This window comes from Coenobita brevimanus, chromosome 1 (assembly GCF_032717465.1).
Source record: "Coenobita brevimanus isolate Jiangsu-jjx chromosome 1, ASM3271746v2, whole genome shotgun sequence".
NCBI lineage: Eukaryota > Metazoa > Arthropoda > Malacostraca > Decapoda > Coenobitidae > Coenobita > Coenobita brevimanus.
In genome coordinates this window covers 10,881,605-10,902,861 of record NC_136954.1, presented here as the reverse complement: position 1 = coordinate 10,902,861, position 21,257 = coordinate 10,881,605, and the positions used below count along the sequence as shown (strand labels likewise).

General features: G+C 42.4%; 1 protein-coding gene across 1 annotated transcript in view; it reads right to left on the bottom strand.

Annotated features, from left to right (window-relative positions):
* The window catches only part of LOC145414185 (glutamate receptor 1-like), a 337,109-nt gene that overhangs the window by 268,417 nt on the left and 47,435 nt on the right, over positions 1-21,257 (bottom strand). Inside the window, exons 4-5 of the mRNA XM_080283792.1 lie at positions 11,212-11,344; positions 596-716 (exon numbers count right to left, since the gene is read on the bottom strand). Of these exons, the coding sequence (XP_080139918.1) occupies positions 596-716; positions 11,212-11,344 (254 nt within the window). The remainder of the gene's footprint in view (positions 1-595; positions 717-11,211; positions 11,345-21,257) is intronic.

The window sequence follows — 21,257 nt, the reverse complement described above, 5'->3', positions numbered from 1 at the left end:
AATGGTCACCTTTCTTTGGGACTGGCTGAATGTGAGCAAACTTCCAGCAAGAAGGAAAGGTACAAGTTGACAGACAAAGAGGAAAGAGTTTACCTAGGCAGGTGTAAGCACAGAACCACAGTTCTTGAGGGCAACAGGAGGGACTTCATCAGGTGATAAATGATAAAGGAACAATAAAAGGGGAATCAATAGATAAAAAGATGGATTTACGCCTATCAAGTACAGAAGAGTCATTAAGGAGTACGAGAAAAGAGAAGAGGGGGAAGATTTAGGGAAGCTGCAGTGGTGAGGGTGGCATCATGAATGCAAATAAAAAGGTCATGAGAATGTCGTATATTTTCTCCCTGACAACAAACCTCAACAGTCTACGTTATATCTAAGTCCCCAGTAGCACAGCTGAAGAGGGACAAAGTGCAAACAAAGCAAGAGTAGTATGGGATGATCAAGGAGAAGCCGAGGTGGCGAGATGAGATGCTGTCCTCACGACGGGATATAAGAATAATGGAGGCAGTGTGACATGTGGAGGAAGATAGGGATGTAAGGATGTGCGGTGAAGGTAGTCGGATTGGGAGAGGGTGGGTGTGATGGTACTCACAAGGCCGGACATAAGGTAGTGGTAGTTGCGTCGACCCATATGCACGTCCCTTACGTGGCCAACGATGAGACTCTTGGCCATCTCCGTGCTGCAGTCCAACACCACATACTTTTGGGTCCACCTGAAAGAAGACAATAAAAAAGAATTACAAGTCAACAGATGCACATTAATGGGTCTGACTACTGAAATACTTACAAGTTAATATATAGAGTAAATAATAATGTGCTCAACTACTGAAAGATTTACAATATACATACATTAATGTCCTCGGCTATTGCTTTTTTATGTAAACAATGGATACAAAAATATTTCAATCTTTCCGATATAATGAGGAAGAGCAATGATTTCGAAAAACCAGCAATGCAGTCTTAGGGGCCAAGCAATCTTTCCAGAATATTATGCAGCGTTCCGCATTTTTTCGATTCTCCAGTTGAGTGACATGTCTGTCCGTAAGTGTGATATTTCATTATATTCACTCGTAACATAAGGGACACTCGTCTTGCAACTTTCTTATATTTCAAAACCTGTATATCCGTGTATCGCATGTAAATCTGATTCATATTTACTTTTCACATCAGGGTCAAAGTCTGGCATTATACCCTTTTCAATCTCCCTGGGGGAAGAGGAAGGGGGAGGGAATAGTTTCTCATTATCTCTGCTTGTCTTTAAGAGGCGACTAAAAGGGGCCTTTTTGTCTCCAATCTCTCTCTCCTTACTGTCCTCCTCTTCTGTCCTACCTCTCCACTTAATTTTTCCGTGTTTCTCTCTGCCCTTATTTTCCATCTTTTATCAGGTTACACATCTGGGTTAATGACATGAATAGCATAACTTCTTCCATTTCTGGGTAAAGCCTTTTAGCAAACTCACTTATCAAGTCACGTCTACACCAGGATCACATCACCGCCAACGCCAGTTCAACGCTGACGCCACTTCAACGCCGACGCCACTTTAATGTCGACGCCACCTCAACACCGACGCCACTTCAAAACCAAAACCACTTCTACATCTCCTTTCCCATTTCAGCTCCAGTGTTAGTCATATATCTTTGCTCTGAATTAGTGTCATAATAGTCTTTGAAACCAGGCGCTAAAAATACGTTCAATTCAGTCTTTTTCAAAGCTATTTCTATGATCTTAAACAAAAATGTTCCCGTTACCGACTTCCTTCGAATACATTTTGCAGATGTGCAGAATGTTCATAATATTTATACAAAACAACAACAATAATAATAACAATAATAATAATTTGCGGTAGGTGGGGGCGCTCACCATCCTCTCACTCAATGTAGTGCTGCTCTCGGATGTCTGCCCTGTCCTCTCCTCCATCCTTCTTTCCTTCCATCTTCTTCTATCTTTCTTTCCTTCATTCTTTCCTCGTCCTTCTGCCTACGGGTGACTTTACACTCCCTCTTCTGTCTTTCATTCCTTCATTCCTTCCTTTTCCTTCTGCCTATGGGTGACTACACTGAGTGACAAGCCAAATGGTTTCCTGTACACCAGGAAACTATTTACTAGGCCGGGTGGTAACCATATAACCAAATTTTGGCGCCTGGTGGTTTAGTGGGTAATTATTGTGCTCCAATCGGATTGAGCCGGTGAAGGTTTATATCCAAGGGGTGGTTGGGGTTTACTGCTCACGTAATGCCATTCAGGGATGAGTGAGGCTGGTCACTCTCATCTTAAATGTCAGGACCAACTGCCTAGCCCCGGGCTCCTACGCTCCTCATGGGGCAACGTAGGGTTGGATGATGGATTGATGGATGGATAATAATAATAATAATGAACACCTTGAAAAGGCTTTGCTTCACAAGAAATACTTGAAAATCAGAATCAAGTTCTATTAATTTTCAGGTGTTCGATGACACTGCGTTTAAAAGACTAAATCACACGGAGATGGAACGAGACTGAGGAAAATCGACCTACAGCTTACCTGCTGCATTTTTGAAGGACTGTGAGAATCGGTTAACTCTTCCATCAGAGAACTGGCAGAAAAGGGATTACAATGATAATGATATAAACTACTAAATATTTTTTTATTAATACAAACGTTTAAACATTTTCAAGACAATATTCTTTATATTTTGAGCTACCTAAATATTACGATTTATGAAAACAATAAGCCAAGCACTTAACTCCCTCAGCATGAACACCTTTTTTCTAATTCTGTCCTTACCAGTGCCATATTACCTGATTCAGCAGTGAGTGATTACAATTGGCAGTACAGGGGTTAACCACTTCAGTCTGATGACCTATTTTGTATTCTGTTCATACAAAATTCAGATCGTGCTGGAAAAAGACGCCTTCATGTGGTGGCACTGTGTATAACCAGGTGGCTTTCACTGCCCTGTTATACAAGCGTCCCTTAATTACCCCCCTATCCCCTGAAAGGAGGGTAGTGTGCTGCAGGAGAGAAGCTTCAGCCTGCAGTCAACTGGGTTCGTGTTTCAAATCAACCCGGAGCTACCACTTCCACCACCAACAGCACCACTACTACTACTACTACTATTACTCCTCCTCCTCCTACTACTACTACAACTACTCTTACTACTACTACTGCTATTACTACTACTGCTACTATTAATACTACTACTATTAATACTACTACTACCTTCAGATGATTTTATTCAACTTTGGAAAGATATCATCCATCTTTCCTGGGAGAGATAATGGCAAATCCACCTTGAGCGTGGGCCTGTCGTGAAGGAGGTACGGGAAGTGATGGCATCAAGCCACTGTCTCCATTAAGAAGAAACTGCAGGGAAATTCCAGTGTCGTTACTTGTGCCCTGTGTCTCAGCGGTACGCAACATGCAAGAGCACACACGCACACAACCTAACGCATATATACAAACTAGAAAAGAGCACACACACACACACACACACACACACACACACACACACACACACACACACACACACACACACACACACACACACAGGAAGCGGCATCCGGGCAGGTCGAAAACAACCTTGCTTTCCCGGAATTTTCTTCGCCTTATCTTCCTCGCGTCGATCCAGCCTATCTCGACTTTCTCTTATTTATCGTCAGTTTTCTCTTATGCTGCTTACGTGGACCCCCCCCCCTCTCTCTCTCTCTCTCCAATTATCAACCCCTTCAAGACGAGTCAGAGTCGGTCCTTCCCTCCCGCACAAGAAACTAAAATCAGCACAAAAATACGGGTTAAAACAGAGGCCTGGAAACGTGAGGAAATATGGGCAGTAAATTGTTTGTGTGTGTGAGGGCAAGGGGTGTCCTAATGCTGCCAAAGTCCTCTGATCTGACTTTCTATTTATAAACACCGCATTCCATGTGGTACGTGACATTACCTTTCTATAGGCGATTTATTCAGCACGGTACACATTACCTTCTCTATGATATTCACATCACTAACATCCACACACACACACACACACACACACACACACACACACACACACACACACACTTGTATATACAAGTACATAATATATATACTGTATATATATATATATATATATATATATATATATATATATATATATATATACAGATAGATAAGGAGAGAAAGAGAGAGAGAGAGAGAGAGAGAGAGAGAGAGAGAGACTACATGTCTAGAAGACTTGACGGAACAAGGCATTTTCAAGGGGATAATGAGCCTGTAGGCGCAGGGTGGTACGCTAAGTAACTTTCCAGCAACACCCCACCAGCAGCAACCCAGGGATTCGATTGATAATACACTGATAAATTTTCCAGTTTCTATATTTCACTGAGAGTCCAGGTTCAGTATAATGGAGAGAACTAGGCATTTTCAACAGTTAATTATCGGGAGAAACCTGGGGCTCAGACTTAAGATCTTTGGGAGTATAAGCCAATAGGCGGAGCTCAGTACGCTAAGAACATATCCCTTCCAGTTCAGCAAGTCTCTAATAAGCTGAATAATTCACTAGGAGGGAAAAAATTTACTAATAAAGAATTTTAACAATCTTAACCCTTTATTAATCTTTTCACTACGATGACATTTTGTCTGTCCTTGCTGCTACCAGACTCTTTTATCCAACTTAGGCCAACACCTCAGCAATGGTGTTATTGAAGGTGTTATTTAACCCATCCAACTTAGGCCAACACCCCAGCAGTGGTGTTATTGAAGGTGTTATTTAACCCATCCAACTTAGGCCAACACCCCAGCAGTGGTGTTATTGAAGGTGTTATTTAACCCATCCAACTTAGGCCAACACCCCAGCAGTGGTGTTATTGAAGGTGTTATTTAACCCATCCAACTTAGGCCAACACCCCAGCAGTGGTGTTATTGAAGGTGTTATTTAACCCATCCAACTTAGGCCAACACCCCAGCAGTGGTGTTATTGAAGGTGTTATTTAACCCATCCAACTTAGGCCAACACCCCAGCAGTGGTGTTATTGAAGGTGTTATTTAACCCATCCAACTTAGGCCAACACCCCAGCAGTAGTGTTATTGAAGGTGTTATTTAACCCATCCAACTTAGGCCAACACCCCAGCAGTGGTGTTATTGAAGGTGTTATTTAACCCATCCAATTTAGGCCAACACCCCAGCAGTGGTGTTATTGAAGATGTTATTTAACCCATTCAACTTAGGCCAACACCCCAGCAGTGGTGTTATTGAAGGTGTTATTTAACCCATCCAACTTAGGCCAACACCCCAGCAGTGGTGTTATTGAAGGTGTTATTTAACCCATCCAACTTAGGCCAACACCCCAGCAGTGGTGTTATTGAAGGTGTTATTTAACCCATCCAACTTAGGCCAACACCCCAGCAATGGTGTTATTGAAGGTGTTATTTAACCCATCCAACTTAGGCCAACACCCCAGCAGTGGTGTTATTGAGAGTGTTATTTAACCCAGCCAGCTAACAAAGCCTCTTCTGAGCTAAGTTAAATGGCCAAGTAGCAGCCAGAATAAACACCAAAACCAGTGACGGGAGTGAAGGCGTTAACAAGATCCCTGTAACCTCGTGTGTGTCGTGGATTTCTCTGAGCTAAATATACACCCTTGACGTCTGCAGGGGCGATATGAAAAGTCTGTATTGCACAGCCAGTGACAAAGATATCTAAAAACAATACTGCATGGGATGTGCCAGGTGGTGAACTCACTTATATATTCACACAATACATACAGTATATACACTAAATACCAGATTTATTCATTTCTGGAGAGCGTAGTAAGGAAGTTCAAAAAGGTAACGTGCAACACCAAGAGTTCGAAAGATTATTTCAAGCTCAATAATATTGGTCAAAAAGTAGGAAGAAGAGAGTCTATTACCAGCCGCGAGAGCGAAGCTGGTATTGTTTTCAATTTGAATGTCTGTGTGTCTGTGTGTGTGTCTTGTTAGCACGATAACTTCGCAACCGCTCAGGATATCATCACAAACTTTACAGTTGTGTATTTGGAAAAAAAATCGATCACGAGTTCGAAATTGGTGAACGTAGGTCAAGGTCAGTCTATCTGTTACCACGATAACTTTGCAACCGCTCAAGATATCACAAAATTTTACAGATGTGTAGTTGGGATGAAAATCTCCTACGAGTTCGAAACTGGTGGAAGGAAGTCAAGGCCTGTGTGTCTGTTACCACGATAACTTCGCAACCGCTCAAGATATCATAACAAAATTTTATTAAAGGTGTGTAGCATGAATGAAAATCTACGAGTTCGAAATGATGAAAGTCGGTCAAGGTCAAGGTCAAGGTTATATTCCGAGCCGCGCTAGATGTGTATAGGCTCATGGCTGGTGCGATTCCCCCCAAAGGGGAGCCTCTAGTTATTACTGGCGGCAGCGCCGCCGCCGCCGCCGGCGGTAGCAGCAACAGCAGTTGTTGTCATTGCATCGTAGTTGTGGTTGTTGTTGTACCTGTTGTTTGTGGTTTGTTATTGTAGTCGTTATTGTTGAAGTTGTTAAAGTTATTGCTGCTGCTGACGCTGTTGTTGTAGCCCCAGGTTCATCTGAAATGTGAACTCAGTGGACTACAGGCTGTTGTCCCCCCTCCTTCAGTCCACCATCCTCTTTTGGGGTGATAGGAAGTAGATGAGGGACGTTTACATAAGCAGGCAGTTAGGCCGCCCGGTTATATCAGTTCCACCACGTGAAGGCAGCCCTTACTAGAACCAGAGGAAAACATTGCAAGATCTATATATATCCTCACACATGACCTACGTAAAGTAATCCATTCCCTCTCAGGAAAACTGAAATCCTTCCACTACGACGACGTCGTTTTTAAAAACGGTGTGTAGATCAGATATTTGTTCTAAGATGTTTAGTGGAGAAGTATCTAGAGAAGGGAAGGAAAGTGTATGCTGCCTTCATGGACTTGGAGAAAGCTTATGACAGAATAGATAGGCAAGGTATGTGGAAGGTATTAAGAATATATGGAGTGGAGGGGAAATTGTCGAGTGCTGTGAAGAGTATGTACGAGGGAGCTAAGGCTGCGGTGCGAGTGGATGGTGAGCTGAGTGAGTTCTTTGATCTCAATGTGGGACTGAAACAGGCTTGTGTGATGTCTCCATGGCTGTTTAATATATACATGGATGGGGTTGTAAAGGAGGTGCAGGGTAGGGCAGTGGATGTGGGGGTGGCTCTAATGAATGAGGGTGAGATTTGGAAGTTTCCGGTGTTGCTGTTTGCTGATGATACAGTACTGTTGAGTGAAGATGAATGGGAGTTGCAAGGTTTGGTGAATGAATTTGGGACAGTGTGTAGGAGGAGGAATCTGAAAGTTAATGTAAAACAAAGTAAAGTTATGGTGTTTGAGAGGAATGAAGTCACAGAGTGTGCAGTGAGGTTGGATGGTGAGGATATGGAGAATGTGAGTGCATTCAAGTACTTGGGTAGTGTGATGAGTATGGATGGAACTTTGGGGGATGAAGTGCGTGAAAGGGTACAGCAGGGAAGGAAGGTTGTTGGTACACTGAAAGCAGTGATGAGAAATAGGGAGATGAGTATGGAAGTTAAGAAGTCACTGCATGATAGTATTGTGATCCCTACCCTGACGTATGGAAGCGAGGCATGGACCTTGCAAGAGGGGAACAAGTCAAGAGTGAGAGCAGTGGAAATGAGTTACTTGACAGGAGCATGTGGAGTGACGTGGAGGGTCAGGTTGACGAATAAAGAAGTGAAGGAACGCTGTGGGGTGGATGTGGATGTGGTTGAGAAGATTAGGAGAAATACACTGAGGTGGTTTGGACATGTGAAGAGAATGGAGAATGAAAGACTGACTAAGAGGGTGTATGTAAGTGAGGTGGAGGGAGGGAGAGGGAGAGGTAGACCGAGGATTAGGTGGAGGGATGGAGTTGAGAGATATATGAGGGAGGGGGGGGTGAGTTGGGGGGAGGATAGTCAAATGGTGGGTGACAGAGCGACTTGGAGGCGTTTTGTCTGCGGCCACCCTTTGCGGGATTAGGGCGTCGGGCTATAGATAGATAGTTTTTTAAGGGGATTAATCAACGGGGCTAATTGACGGCGTGTCTAATTCCTCCAGTTTATAAAATCTCTAAGTCGAATAAAATCTGTTGGTAGTAGCCAAAATAAAGTACAGAAAGACTTTACTGGAGTGTTTTTTGTATCCGATTCTCAGCAATGATATCCTAGTCCATTCACCAACGCCGTACAGTCTGCACTAATGCCCTCCCACCATACCGAATACTTGCTGGGAGGTTTCATTCAAGACTGATGTGATGGTATTATTATTATTATTATTATTATTATTATCATTACTTTTGTCGGTGGGTTTTGTGTCCAGTTTCAGTTTGTTTTAATGCAACTCTTCATCGAACTGTTCCCATCCCTAACCTGGAATCGATCATGGGGCTTTACAGACACCAGCCAACTTCTCCTACCACTCAACCACCACTTGTCCTCAGACTAAACAGACTCACTGCAGTGAAGAAGTTGATGTGTTTGTATTTACCAAACTGCTTTACTAAAATTAGAGAATATTTAACACAGACATTTTAAGATTTATACCCACATTAGAAAAGCTGTTTACTGGGAAGTTAAAACAGCTTCGATCCAACTTGCACTCTCTCCTGATAAGACGAGAGATGAATATACAGTATGTGTGTACAGTATATACAGCAGTGAGACTAGGGAAGCGGCAGGAGTGGGTCTCTCTCTCTCTCTCTCTCTCTCTCTCTTTCTCTCCATTTTCTGTCTTGTACCTCTCATCTCTTCAATACATTCCCATTATCGCTTCCCTCCTCTTCCTATATTCACTGTTAACTACATTACCCTCATTTTTCTTCTCCCCTTTCTTTTTTCTGCTCTCTCGTTTCCCTTTCCAGTTCCCTCCTTGTTTCTCTAATTTACTTAATTTATTCTTCTTTCTTGTCTCCTTCTCCTTCCATTCACTGTTCCTTCAATTTCCCTCATATTTCTTTTCTCCGTATTGCTGTGTTTCTTTTTCCTGTTCATTCCGTGGCCTGTTTTTCATCCTTCCCATATATTCTCCCTTCGTGTCCTTCCTCTTTCCTCCTCCATTCTCACTGATGTCTGCGTCCTTAGTTTTTCTTTTTCCCTTTTTACACAAAATTTCTTGAACTACGGAGGGGTGCTTCACAGATGAAGGAAAGGGAGCAAGTATACCCACCCACCCTCCCTCCCACACACACACACACACACACACACACACACACCACAGAGAGAGAGAGAGGGGGGGGGAGGGGCAAGGAGGCGCAGAGAACTGAATCAAAACATAAAAAATACAATACAGCATCGCACAGCAAGCAGGACACTCCAGCGTACTGTCCCTCTGCCCAGGACAATACACATTCACTGGGGCGAGTGTAGAGGACGTTGCTGGGCCATTCTGTGTTGCATACACGTGGGGGGAAGTGTATTCACAGCCCCAACCCAAACAAAAGCTACATAACGCCAGGTGCGAACTTTAAGTGCCTTCATTGCTAAAAGCGAGGGAGGAAAGGAGGAAGTTGGTGAGAGAGAGAGAGAGAGAGAGAGAGAGAGAGAGAGAGAGAGAGAGAGAGAGAGAGAGAGAGGAGAAACTGCACCATACCGCTTGTCTTAAAGAATTAAAGTTTGGTTTGTGGATAAGAACTGTTTTCCCTACTGCGGCAAATTTCTTACCGCCCCTGTCAACACCAACACAGTCTTTTCAACAACACCAGGAAAGTGCGCTCTGTGAGCACGTGACGAGCGAACGAGAATTTCTGCATAAATACACCTATCATAACAATTTCATCTTGCTGTAAACTTCCAGCATTACCGGTGAGGTAGCTGAACAACAACAGATGAACAACTGAGCTAAAACAATAACTTTCTCATGTTCTCTCTCTCTCTCTCTCTCTCTCTCTCTCTCTCTCTCTCTCACACACACACACACACACACACACGGACGCACATGTGATGAAAATCATGCTGCCATCAGGCAGTTTGTTTGGGGATGGATGTAGTGGTCATGTTACTTTGACCTATTCTCAAATATGATGGTCAAACTCTTGGCTGGCCGTCAACCTTTTCATCAAGTTTGGTTAAAAATGAATCACAGCTGCATAAGAATACTTGTACACTACTTGTAGACTTGGTCATTTCATCACAGTAAGTTTCAAAATCAGTCAGTGACAGAGTTCCATCCAACATCCAATCCTTCATTGCCCCATGAGGATCGTAGAAGCCCGGGGCTAGGCAGTTGGTTCCGACATTTAAGATGAGTGACCAGCCTCATTCATCCCTGAGCGGCATTACATGAGCAATCAACCCCAACCATCCCTTGGATATAAACCTTCACCGGCTCAATCCGACTGGAGCGCAATAATTACCTACTAAACCACCAGGCGCCAAAATTTGGTTATATGGTTACCTCCCAGCGTAGTAAATGGTTTCCTGGTGTACAGGAAACCATTTGGCTTGTCAATCAGTGCAGAGTCACCTACAGGCAGATGGAAGAGGAAAGATTGAAAGAAAGAAAGACAGAAGAGGGAGTGTAACGTCACCTTTTGGGAGAAGGACGAGGAAAGAATGAAGGAAAGAAAGATTGAAGAGGATGGAAGGAAAGAAGGATGGAGGAGAGGAAAGGGCAGACACCCGGGAGCAGCATTACATCGAGTGAGTGGATGGTGAGAGCCCCGACCTACCACACAGAGTTCCACAGTGGAATATTTGTCAGGATCTACAAACCCACCGGACTGAATGAGGTCAAAGATATGCCATGTATAAGTAACGATATTATACGAATGCACCTAACAGTCTGACATTCCATCCATCCATGTAACCATCCACTCACCTGTTGTAGATTCCCAGAACCTTAGGGTGGCCTTAGTTATAACTAAATGCTTAAAAATCCATCCTTCCACCCAGGTGACCATCAAGCTACCTGTTGCTTTTCAGGTTCCATATATAGTAGTATTGTAACTATGCACCGAACATTGCATTCATTCATCCATCCATCCAGCTACCCATCCACTCATCTGCTGTTGCTTTCCAAGGTCCTAAAGAAGGCCATCACACACATCTAAGAAAATAGCAATCTATCTATCCATTTACCCAGTTAACCATTCACTTATCTGATGTTGCTTTTCAAAGTCGTAAAGAAGACCAACACATTCAGCTATAAAAATAACACCCTATCCAAGCACGCATCCCGGTAAACATCCACTCACCTGCTGCTGCTTTCCAGGGTCCTAAGGAAGGCCAGGGCGTCATGAGCCGACTCGACACGTCTCACCACCCGAATCTCAAAGGACGCTCGGGCTGGTCGGAGGGACTGGTAAATCTTCTGGAGTCGTAGGAGGCCTGGGTGAAGACAGAAAAGAAGAGTCAGCAAGTTTTGAAGCCAAGATAAAAAGGAGGTACAGCTGACAACATACGAACCTGGTACAGCATCAATATGTAGCAGAGGTATACTTGACAACCTTGGCAGTCATATTTTTTGGTGGCAGCGACATAAATGAACAGAGGTGTTAAATGTTAACTGAAGTGACCAAGTAACTGTGATGCAGAAACGTCGGAAATTGTAGGCAGACCTCCACTTCAAACAATGTCCCAGGTTCATGTGCTGCTAACTGTGCATACAGTCTTAAGTCACGTGTCACGGAAGAGAATGATATACTGGTGGGGCTAAATTGTAGAGCTACGAATTACAAACACACACACACACACACACACACACACAAACACACACACACACACACACACACACACACACACACACACACACACACACACACACACACAGCTCAAAACATAACGTGGGATCTTGCTTGGTAAGTCGCGGGCGTATTCGTAGCACCAAACAACGCTTCTTCTAAAACTGTACTATGATATTAAACCTGAATTTTTCTCCTCAATTTCAAGTCTCTCTAAGCTAAAAAAAAATATTGTCTGGAGGCAGCAAAACTTTAATATGATGTCACCATACTGAAGAGATATTTGAGGACTAAATGTAACTCCTCTGAATCAGAAAGAGTCTCCCCCGTGTGAGACAAGGAAGCGACTAACTTTCAAAACGTGTAAAGCTAAAGAGAAGCTACTGGAAAAAAAAAAAAAAATCCCAGGAACTCAGTCACTTAAGTACATCACTGTGGTGAGCATGGTAAGAGAGAAGGTCGTAACAGCAATAATACGTCTAGTGATAAAAAGTTGTGAGGGCAACTGTAATGTTCAGTCATGAGGGTTGGCACAGATTCAGAGGCCATAATAACAGGGGGGAGGGGAGGGGGAGCATATGCAGCAGTAAAGCCGCAAGTGGTGCTAAAGACGAGGCACAGTCAACATACACACCAACAACACCACACAAATTTAAACGAGGGTGAGTCATACACTGTTAAAAACTCCAGTACATTTTTAATATTTAGTCCTTCAACACACCATCACCATATCGAAATTTAAGCCTGGATGAAACATTAATTTAAGACTCCACTTTCTTACAGTCTCAGGTTTCAGAAAAGTGGACGTATTTAACTACTGAACAAATAAATATTGCCGGCACAACAACACTTTGCGACAAGTATGAACTGGTGTGTGTGTGTGTGTGTGTGTGTGTGTGTGTGTGTGTGTGTGTGTGTGTGTGTGTGTGTGTGTGTGTGTGTGTGTGTGTGTATCTATCTATCTACTGTATCTCTCTGTATATTATCCATACCTGAAGAGGGTCTGAATCCGACTGAAACCATTTTCTATTAAATAACAAGCCAATGTGTATAGGTAGGAGGCCAAAATAACCAAAGCTAGAAGAGTTTTTTGGAAGGTGAGGGTGATATGGGGGAATGTATGAGAGTACAGAGTAGATGAGGAATATAGCTAGAGCAATGTGATGAATAGTGTGGTGATTATTGACACTTGTTAACACTCCGATCTCGTGAGGTTTCCCCAACGAAGGGTAAAATAATCCAGCGTTAACTAATGATATGTTACTGTGCCAGGTGGTTCAATCATAATATTACATACAAAGAGAGAGGGATAGAGAGAGAGAGAGAGAGAGAGAGAGAGAGAGAGAGAGAGAGAGAGAGAGAGAGAGAGAGAGAGAGAGAATTTTCTAAAACATAATGGAATGATAGGGGGGAAAAAGAAGCACTGGTAGTAAAACACCCGTGCCCACGCACTGGTCTAGAGGTGAAAATTTTGACTTTGCACTGTGACCCTGATCTTCGATTGGTTACTATCAAAATCGAATTACTTCTTGCATAACCCTTAACATTTCCACTGTTTGGTTGAAATCAGACCAAAATTGAAATGACTTTAGCAGTGACACTGACATCTGACCATTCACTGTGGCCTTGGGCTATGATTGTTCCCAACATCGAGTCACTCTATCCTTCTTTTGACCACAAGAAAATTAATTGAAATGAGCGATGTCTGAGCTTAAGGACGTTCAGACATCTCCCGCCTAAACAAAACAGTTGATGGAAGAAGGAAAATTATAGACACCATTTTACTTAACTCCCCTCTGAATAAAATCTCTGGTGACAGGAAAAATAAATAATGTCTTCCCTTCACTTATCTCTGCTCTGAGGAAAAAAAAAAAAGACTGGTTGCAACGGGAAAAAAATAGACATCATCGTTCCTGAGAGGCGAAACTCAAAGCAGGTCAGTTGTCTCCAGTCTCTCAGATCATAAGTTTTGCTACTTATGAGATTGGGAAGGGGAGGAAGATGTGAAAAAATTGGGGAGGGAGGCGAGGAAGGACGGAGGAAGATATGAGAATTGGGAAGACAGACACATGATTACATCTCTCTCTCTCTCTCTCTCTCTCCGGTACACGCCAGAGCCTCAGTTGCATATCCCTTGTTTTACTTCTCATATGGTCATTTTATTTGCACATTTGGATACCCAGCCCGGACCTGCCCTCTCTTCACTGCTGGGGCAGCTTTGTGATGCTCTCTCTTCTTCTCCCTTCTCTCTCTCTCTCTCTCTCTCTCTCTCTCTCTCTCACACACACACACACACACACACACACACACACACACACACGTTCTCTTACGTCTTCGACAGAAAAGTTGTTTTCCGGCAGTCCACGAGAGCTCCAGCCAAAGAATTCTTTCATCCGGGCCCTACTGCTGCGGTGTGTGTGTGTGTGTGTGTGTGTGTGTGTGTGTGTGTGTGTGTGTGTGTGTGTGTGTGTGTGTGTGTGTGTGTGTGTGTGTGTGTGTGTGTGTGTGTGTGTGTGTGTGTGTGTGTGTGTGTGTGTGTGTGTATGTGTGTGTGTGTGTGTGTGTGTGTGTGTGTGTGTGTGTGTGTGTGTGTGTGTGTGTGTGTGTGTGTGTGTGTGTGTGTGTGTGTGTGTGTGTGTGTGTGTGTGTGTGTGTGTGTGTGTGTGTGTGTGTGTGTGTGTGTGTGTGTGTGTGTGTGTGTGTGTGTGTGTGTGTGTGTGTGTGTGTGTGTGTGTGTGTGTGTGTGTGTGTGTGTGTGTGTGTGTGTGTGTGTGTGTGTGTGTGTGTGTGTGTGTGTGTGTGTGTGTGTGTGTGTGTGTGTGTGTGTGTGTGTGTGTGTGTGTGTGTGTGTGTGTGTGTGTGTGTGTGTGTGTGTGTGTGTGTGTGTGTGTGTGTGTGTGTGTGTGTGTGTGTGTGTGTGTGTGTGTGTGTGTGTGTGTTTCGAAAATATAAAAGCATTTCAACCAATCAGCAAAATAAACAAGGTTCCATATTTTTTATTTTTCCGGAATCGTTTAGTTTTTCGCATTGTCACTTTAATATTCAGTCTAATACACAATTAAGTTACGAGGTTACAAGTGTTCCCTCTGGATCCGTATTTATAAACTCTCGCCTGAACATAAAAAGAATGGAAAATATATTTCGTCATTGGGCTGAAGAGGATAAGTTGTGCATCAGACAGCTTTTATATATGTTTATTTTCACTCTTCTATTTGTTAAGCTATTCACGGTTCAAACTTTCATAAGGTTGTGTGTAAGACTGCTTGCATGTACAGTCGGTATCAAATGGACTGTCGCCTTTCTTGCATTCCTCTCCATGGACTTTGAAAATCAGTATGGTGAATCAGCAAAGTCCATGGACAGAAAAGCAAGAGAGGCGACTGGGCTTTTGTTGGCGACCGTACTTGACTCTGTATATACAACTGTCATTCTTACTGCAACCAAACAATTCTCGTAAGTTATGCACAAAATAATTTTTACACAGCAGATATCTGAAGGAAAAACAAAAAAATAAACAATTTTCGATAATAGTTGACTTTGTGACCTGTTAATCCTGTAAATGGATTAAAAGTCTATACATACAGCCCCGAGTCCGTATTCATAATTTTCCGAGGTTAGTCCCTTCACTCCGAGGACGTATCTATACAACAGAAGTTCGTGTGGTGGTGTGTGAAAACTGCTTAGTTATCACGCTGCTAAGTTCTTGCCCAACAGGAGGCGGCAAACTTGTCACGCTGCTCCTCTAACCTCTGCCCATTACCCTAATTAACCAATGGGGGTGCTGGTACCCATGATATTCCATTAACTGGTTCCTTCCACTGTGACCAGCTTCCCTCCCCCCCTCCACTCACACACAGTTTTATTCACACACACACACACACACACACACACACACACACACACACACACACACACACACACACACACACACAAAACCATCACCATAACCACCATTACTACCATTTTCACACCAAACTATCACCAAACCCTTCACTAAAGACTCAAGTAACTTCAGCCACGACCAAAATTATACCGTACTACCACTCCCACCACCACAACAATAAAAACAACAATAACAACAAAGACCACAAAAACTACAGCAATAACCACAATTACGACAGATACTACGAACATCATACCCCTCCCCCGCCACAACCACCACAACAATAGTCACCATCACCACACAACCACAAAAACAACCGCAACAACCATAACCACACCAACAGCACCACCACAACTATTATCATCACAAGCATCACCGCAGCTGTCTATATTTATTCATATTTCTATCTATATTTAAACAAATTTTACAAACCACACGCTGCCTCCAAGTATAATAAGTTGTGTAAATTATTCTTCATATCTTTGGCGCTATTAATAAACATGTACATTTCGCTACATAATGTAAAATAATTATTCCACGCAAAAAATATCAAAGCCATCTCTCTCTCTCTCTCTCTCTCTCTCTCTCTCTCTCTCTCTCTCTCTCTCCTAATCCATCCCAATCAACTCCCTGTCCCCCCTCCCCTATCTCTATCCACACCCCCTCCCTCTCTCACTTCCCCATACTCCCCCACCCCCATTCCTTAATTAATCCCCCTACCCCAGACTAAATCCTCCTCCTCCCCACTTAATGATTGAGTTTGATATTTCAGTCCTTTGGGTTTAGATTTTTTTTCCCCTCTGTCACTTCCTTTTCGCATTATCTAATGTCACTCATAATCAATCTTTCCATCTTTCTTAATTACAATAGTTTGTCTCTAGTGTGTGTTTTTTTTTTTTTTTGTTACTTCCCATGCCTTCTTCACTTTCCCCTATCTTTTTTATCCTTTTTGTAAATATACTGTATTGCTTTTTCACTACCAATTTTTTGCTATCATCATCATCATCATCATCATCCGGACCTCCTTTCCCACCCTAGGGGAGGGTGAGGAGTAGCAATGTCCAGACAGCCCAAAAATTGCCCAATCCAATGGGCCACGCTTCCATTCACTCATCATTCATCCCCCTGGAATCCAGGCTCTATCGGATACGCCAAAAACATTCACCACGTTCTGTAGCTTCACATATCGTATCCGACAGAGTCAATCCAGACGCTGCCACGTTAAAAAGGGGTGCCAAAAATCCCTGATCATGCATATCTCCTCACAAATTCATCCAGCCAGCTCGATCTCCTGTCAGTTCCCTAGCCTCATCGACTTCCAAACCTCTCTTCCTCACACATTCATCCACCATATCTCTCCACCTTCTCCTTGGCCTACCTCGCCTCCTCCCTCTTTCGAATTCGCTCAGATATACCTTCTTCACCACTCTATTGGTATCCATTCTCTCCACATGACCATACCATCTCAGTACACTCTCTTCAATTCTGGTGTCCACCGACTTCCTCACTCCGCATCTTTCACGAATCACATTATTTCGTATCCTATCCACCCTCTGTACTCCACATACATTCCTCGGCAGTCCCATCTCCACTGCTCTTACCCTTGACTTTTCATTTTAATGCCACATCATAGTCTCACATCCATATGTTAAAGTTGGCACTAACACTCCTTCATGTAAGCCTCGTGCAGCTGCAACACTCAAGCCTCTGTTTCTTATCAAGGCTTTAATTGCACCAGCTACTTTTCTTCCTTGTGTCATTCTACTTTCAACTTCTTTTGTACATTTTCCTCTCTTTTCTATCACTGTACCCAGGTATTTGAACTCTCTCACCAATTCCAGTCTCTCTCCATTCACTGTTACATTGCACTGGGAGTCACCTTCTCTCTCAATAACCATCACTTTACTCTTTTCTACATTTACTCTCAAGGAACGACGCTTACAGACATCAGCAAAACTCTGCACTAGCCTACCAAGTTCTTGTCCGGTACTTGCAAGCAGTACTGCATCATCAGCATACAACAAATTTGAGATATTCCATCCATCACCATTCATTACCAATGCCATCCCTCTCTCCATTAGGCTACTCGTGTTTTCACTTCTCTCATCACCCCATCCATATATACATTGAGCAACCATGGGGACATCACACAAACTTGTTTCACGCCCACTCTGATTGTGAACCATTCACTTAGATGCCCATTAACCCTGACACATGCTTCACTACCATCATAAAAACTCTTGACGGCACCTAACAGCTTACCCTCTACACCGTACATGCGCAAAACTTTCCACCATCCTTCTCTGTCCACTTTGTCATATGCTTTTTCCAGATCCATGAATACCATAAACACCTTATGGTCCTTCTCACAAACCTTCTCAACTATCTGTCTCACTGCAAAATATTTGGTCCACACATCCTCTGCCACTCCTAAAGCCACCCTGTTCATCACTCACTAGGACTTCTGATATCTCTCTTACTTCCTCTATAAATATTCTTCCATATACCTTCCCTACCACACTCAGTAAGCTAATGCCACGATAAATCTTACACTCACTTCATTCACCTTTATTTTTGTACAGGGGTAAAATCACAGCCTTTTTCCACTCTGCTGGCACAGTTTCATTCATCCATGCCTTCTTACATATCTCCAACAAGCACTTCATTTCATTCTCTCCACTACATTTAAGCATCTCTGCATACACCTCATCAACCCCAGCTGCTTTCCCATTTTTCAGCCGCTTCATAGTACTCTTCACCTGTGCGAGTGTCACGTCTCCTGGCACTGCATTCCTTCTCTGCACACCCCCAAAACCAATCATGTTTATAGCTGCTCTGCTCTCTCTATTCCCATTCATCAGGCTTTCAAAATATTCTTTCCATCTGGTCCTTACTTCATCTCCATGGGTTAATAATCTACCACCTGCATCCTTCACACCATCCCATTTCTTACCGCTTTCACTTCTACATTTTTTTCACCTCTTTCCAGAATAACTTTCTATTTTCAGAGTAGTTCGCATTCATTTTTCTTCCTAGATCCTCATTTACCTCCTCCTTTTTCCTCTTCACTTTACGTACTTCTTGCTCTCAACATATTCAGTTCTTATTTCAAATGAACCCCTATCCTGTAACCACTTTAGCCAGTGGTTACAGGATAGGGGTTCATTTGAAATAAGAACTAAATATGTTGAGAGCAAGAAGCACGTAAAGAGACTAGTGAAGAGGAAAAAGGAGGAGGTAAATGAGGATCTAGGAAGCTGTTACCTTTAGTCATCCTTACGATATTAATAATTGTTTTTCAGTTATCATATTTGGTGTCACTATGCTAGCTTATCACTTCTTTTCCACTCATTTTCTCACCTAACTTCCGCATTCTTTCTTCCTCATTCTCCTCTACGCCTACGTATCTATTTGCCATTTTAACATCACTCCTTTTCTACTTACTCTCTCATCTGATTCCCTGATTACTTCTTCCTCGTTTTCCTCTACACCTGCGGATTTATTCCCGTTTATCATGTTCTGACAGGTACTAAATATTACCATTTATTCAATTTGTCGTAAGAAAGGAACAATTCCTTGAGAAAGTGTTGGTTGTGAGTTACATTCTAGGTCGCTTTGATGATTCCGTGACACAAATTCCTTAGCGATATATTCTACACATTGCATTTCATCATCCACATGTAAGTTACTGATGCAAACAATTGGAGATAATGTGACGACATAAGTAAGGGAAAGTTATGTGTAATATGATAAATAATTAAAAAAACTATATAGCTAAGGAAGAGATGCTATGAAGCTCCAATGCCTACATTTAGGCCAGGCTCATACTGAGATCAGCTAAAGAGACTGCCAATTAACTCTACTACACGGTTTTTACTACAACTTGGCCTAAAATTGCCATCTCTCTTTCTTGAATACTAAGTTGGAGCAATAGATAAACACTAGAAATTGATGCTAGTCACGATGCAGTGCTATGGAGAGGGAGTAGGGCCCTAGCGTTGTATTTTTCCGCCGGTGAACTACGTGAAATAAGCTGCAAAAAGGATGAAAATCTGCACCAAGTTAGCAAAAGAGTAATTTTCGGTGGCCTGTATGGTGCGTTAATAATTTTTTTTTTTTATGTTATTAACTGAATTAATGTTGATGATACGAAGGCATTAATGACAGACAAGAGAATAGTAAAATATAATAAAGAAATAAAGTCGCCAGGGCAAGGTGGTAAGGAGTCTGTTTAACCAACAAGAATACGAGTCTATATCGGTCAGCTTAATCTTAAGCCATACGCAAATTTACCTTTATTTTGCTCTCGCTCTCTCTCTCTCTCTCTCCTTCATCAGCCATAGATAATTATTCTTTCCATGAGAGAGAGAGAAAGAGAGAGAGAGAGAGACTGTAAGACAGACTGCGGAGGGACGGAAGAATTAATGAGAAGGGGAAACGCGTCAGGGATGCTAACTAGAATGAGAAGACGAGGAAGGAGAGTAAGAGGGAGAAAGGAGGAGGAGGAAGAAAGGGAAAGGGAACAACTGCATGATAACATTTAAGAAAGGGCAGATGAAGAAGAGGGAAAACAAGTAAAAAAAAAATGGACTACAAACAACAATGAGGATGAGGACAAGAAAAAGAAACCACGGGAGGAAAACGGATGAAGAAATCTAGAACCAATATGAAGGGAGAAAAGGTGCCAAGAAAGGGGGCCTGGACGAGAGGAAGAGAACATGAGAGAAAAAGTTGAGAAGACAGAAAGAGAGGAATAACGCACTAAAGTTGACAGGAAATTCATTCATCAGAAGTGAATGATAATTAACACTGAAGATCTAACTAAAATGTGTGAGGAAAAGAAAGATAAAGACAGAAGAGAAATATAAGAAAAACTATAATGGTGGCGAATTAGTCGAAAAGAAGAAAAAAAGATAGGTATATGGATAAAAAGGTAGACAGGATAGATAGAGACTGACATACATAAAATACATAAATATAAATATAAACCTCAAATTAATAACCAAATAAACACAGGCTGGCAATTATTCACACTTAGAACAATAAACACGCTATACATATATAGATAAACTCTAGTTAGATAAGACAGCCCAACGCTGATATATACTGGACAGACAGACGGCCAGATAGTCAGATAAACAGGCAGACATCCATCTTTTCATAATACCCAATGTTCGAACTTGACATTTCACTTTCAAAATTCATATTATATTCTTCCCAATCTTTTTCATTACCTAGGATTCGTGCCCCAACATCTTATATAACGAGACAGACAGACAGACAGAGACAGGCAGACCGACGGGTTGACAGGCAATGCAAGAAATAAATTGGTGCACAGATAAATAAAATAGACAGAGATTCTCATTTTATATTCAGTCCAAATCCTGTTGTACATTTGATCGAGATTTAATTCCTTCTATAAGCCCCCAAATACACAGACACAAATAAGTTACAAAAGACTGGCTGACAAGAGAGATATAGACAGACAGACAAATTGCATAGGACTAACAGACTAACAGGTAGACAGACGTATATACAGTAAAGATACAGATATACAGTAAGTGTATTGACGGATAAACAAATAAGACAGAGACAGATAGACAGCCAGAGAGACAGATACAGATACAAATATACAGACAGACAAACAAATATACAGTGAGACACTAACCCAGAAAAT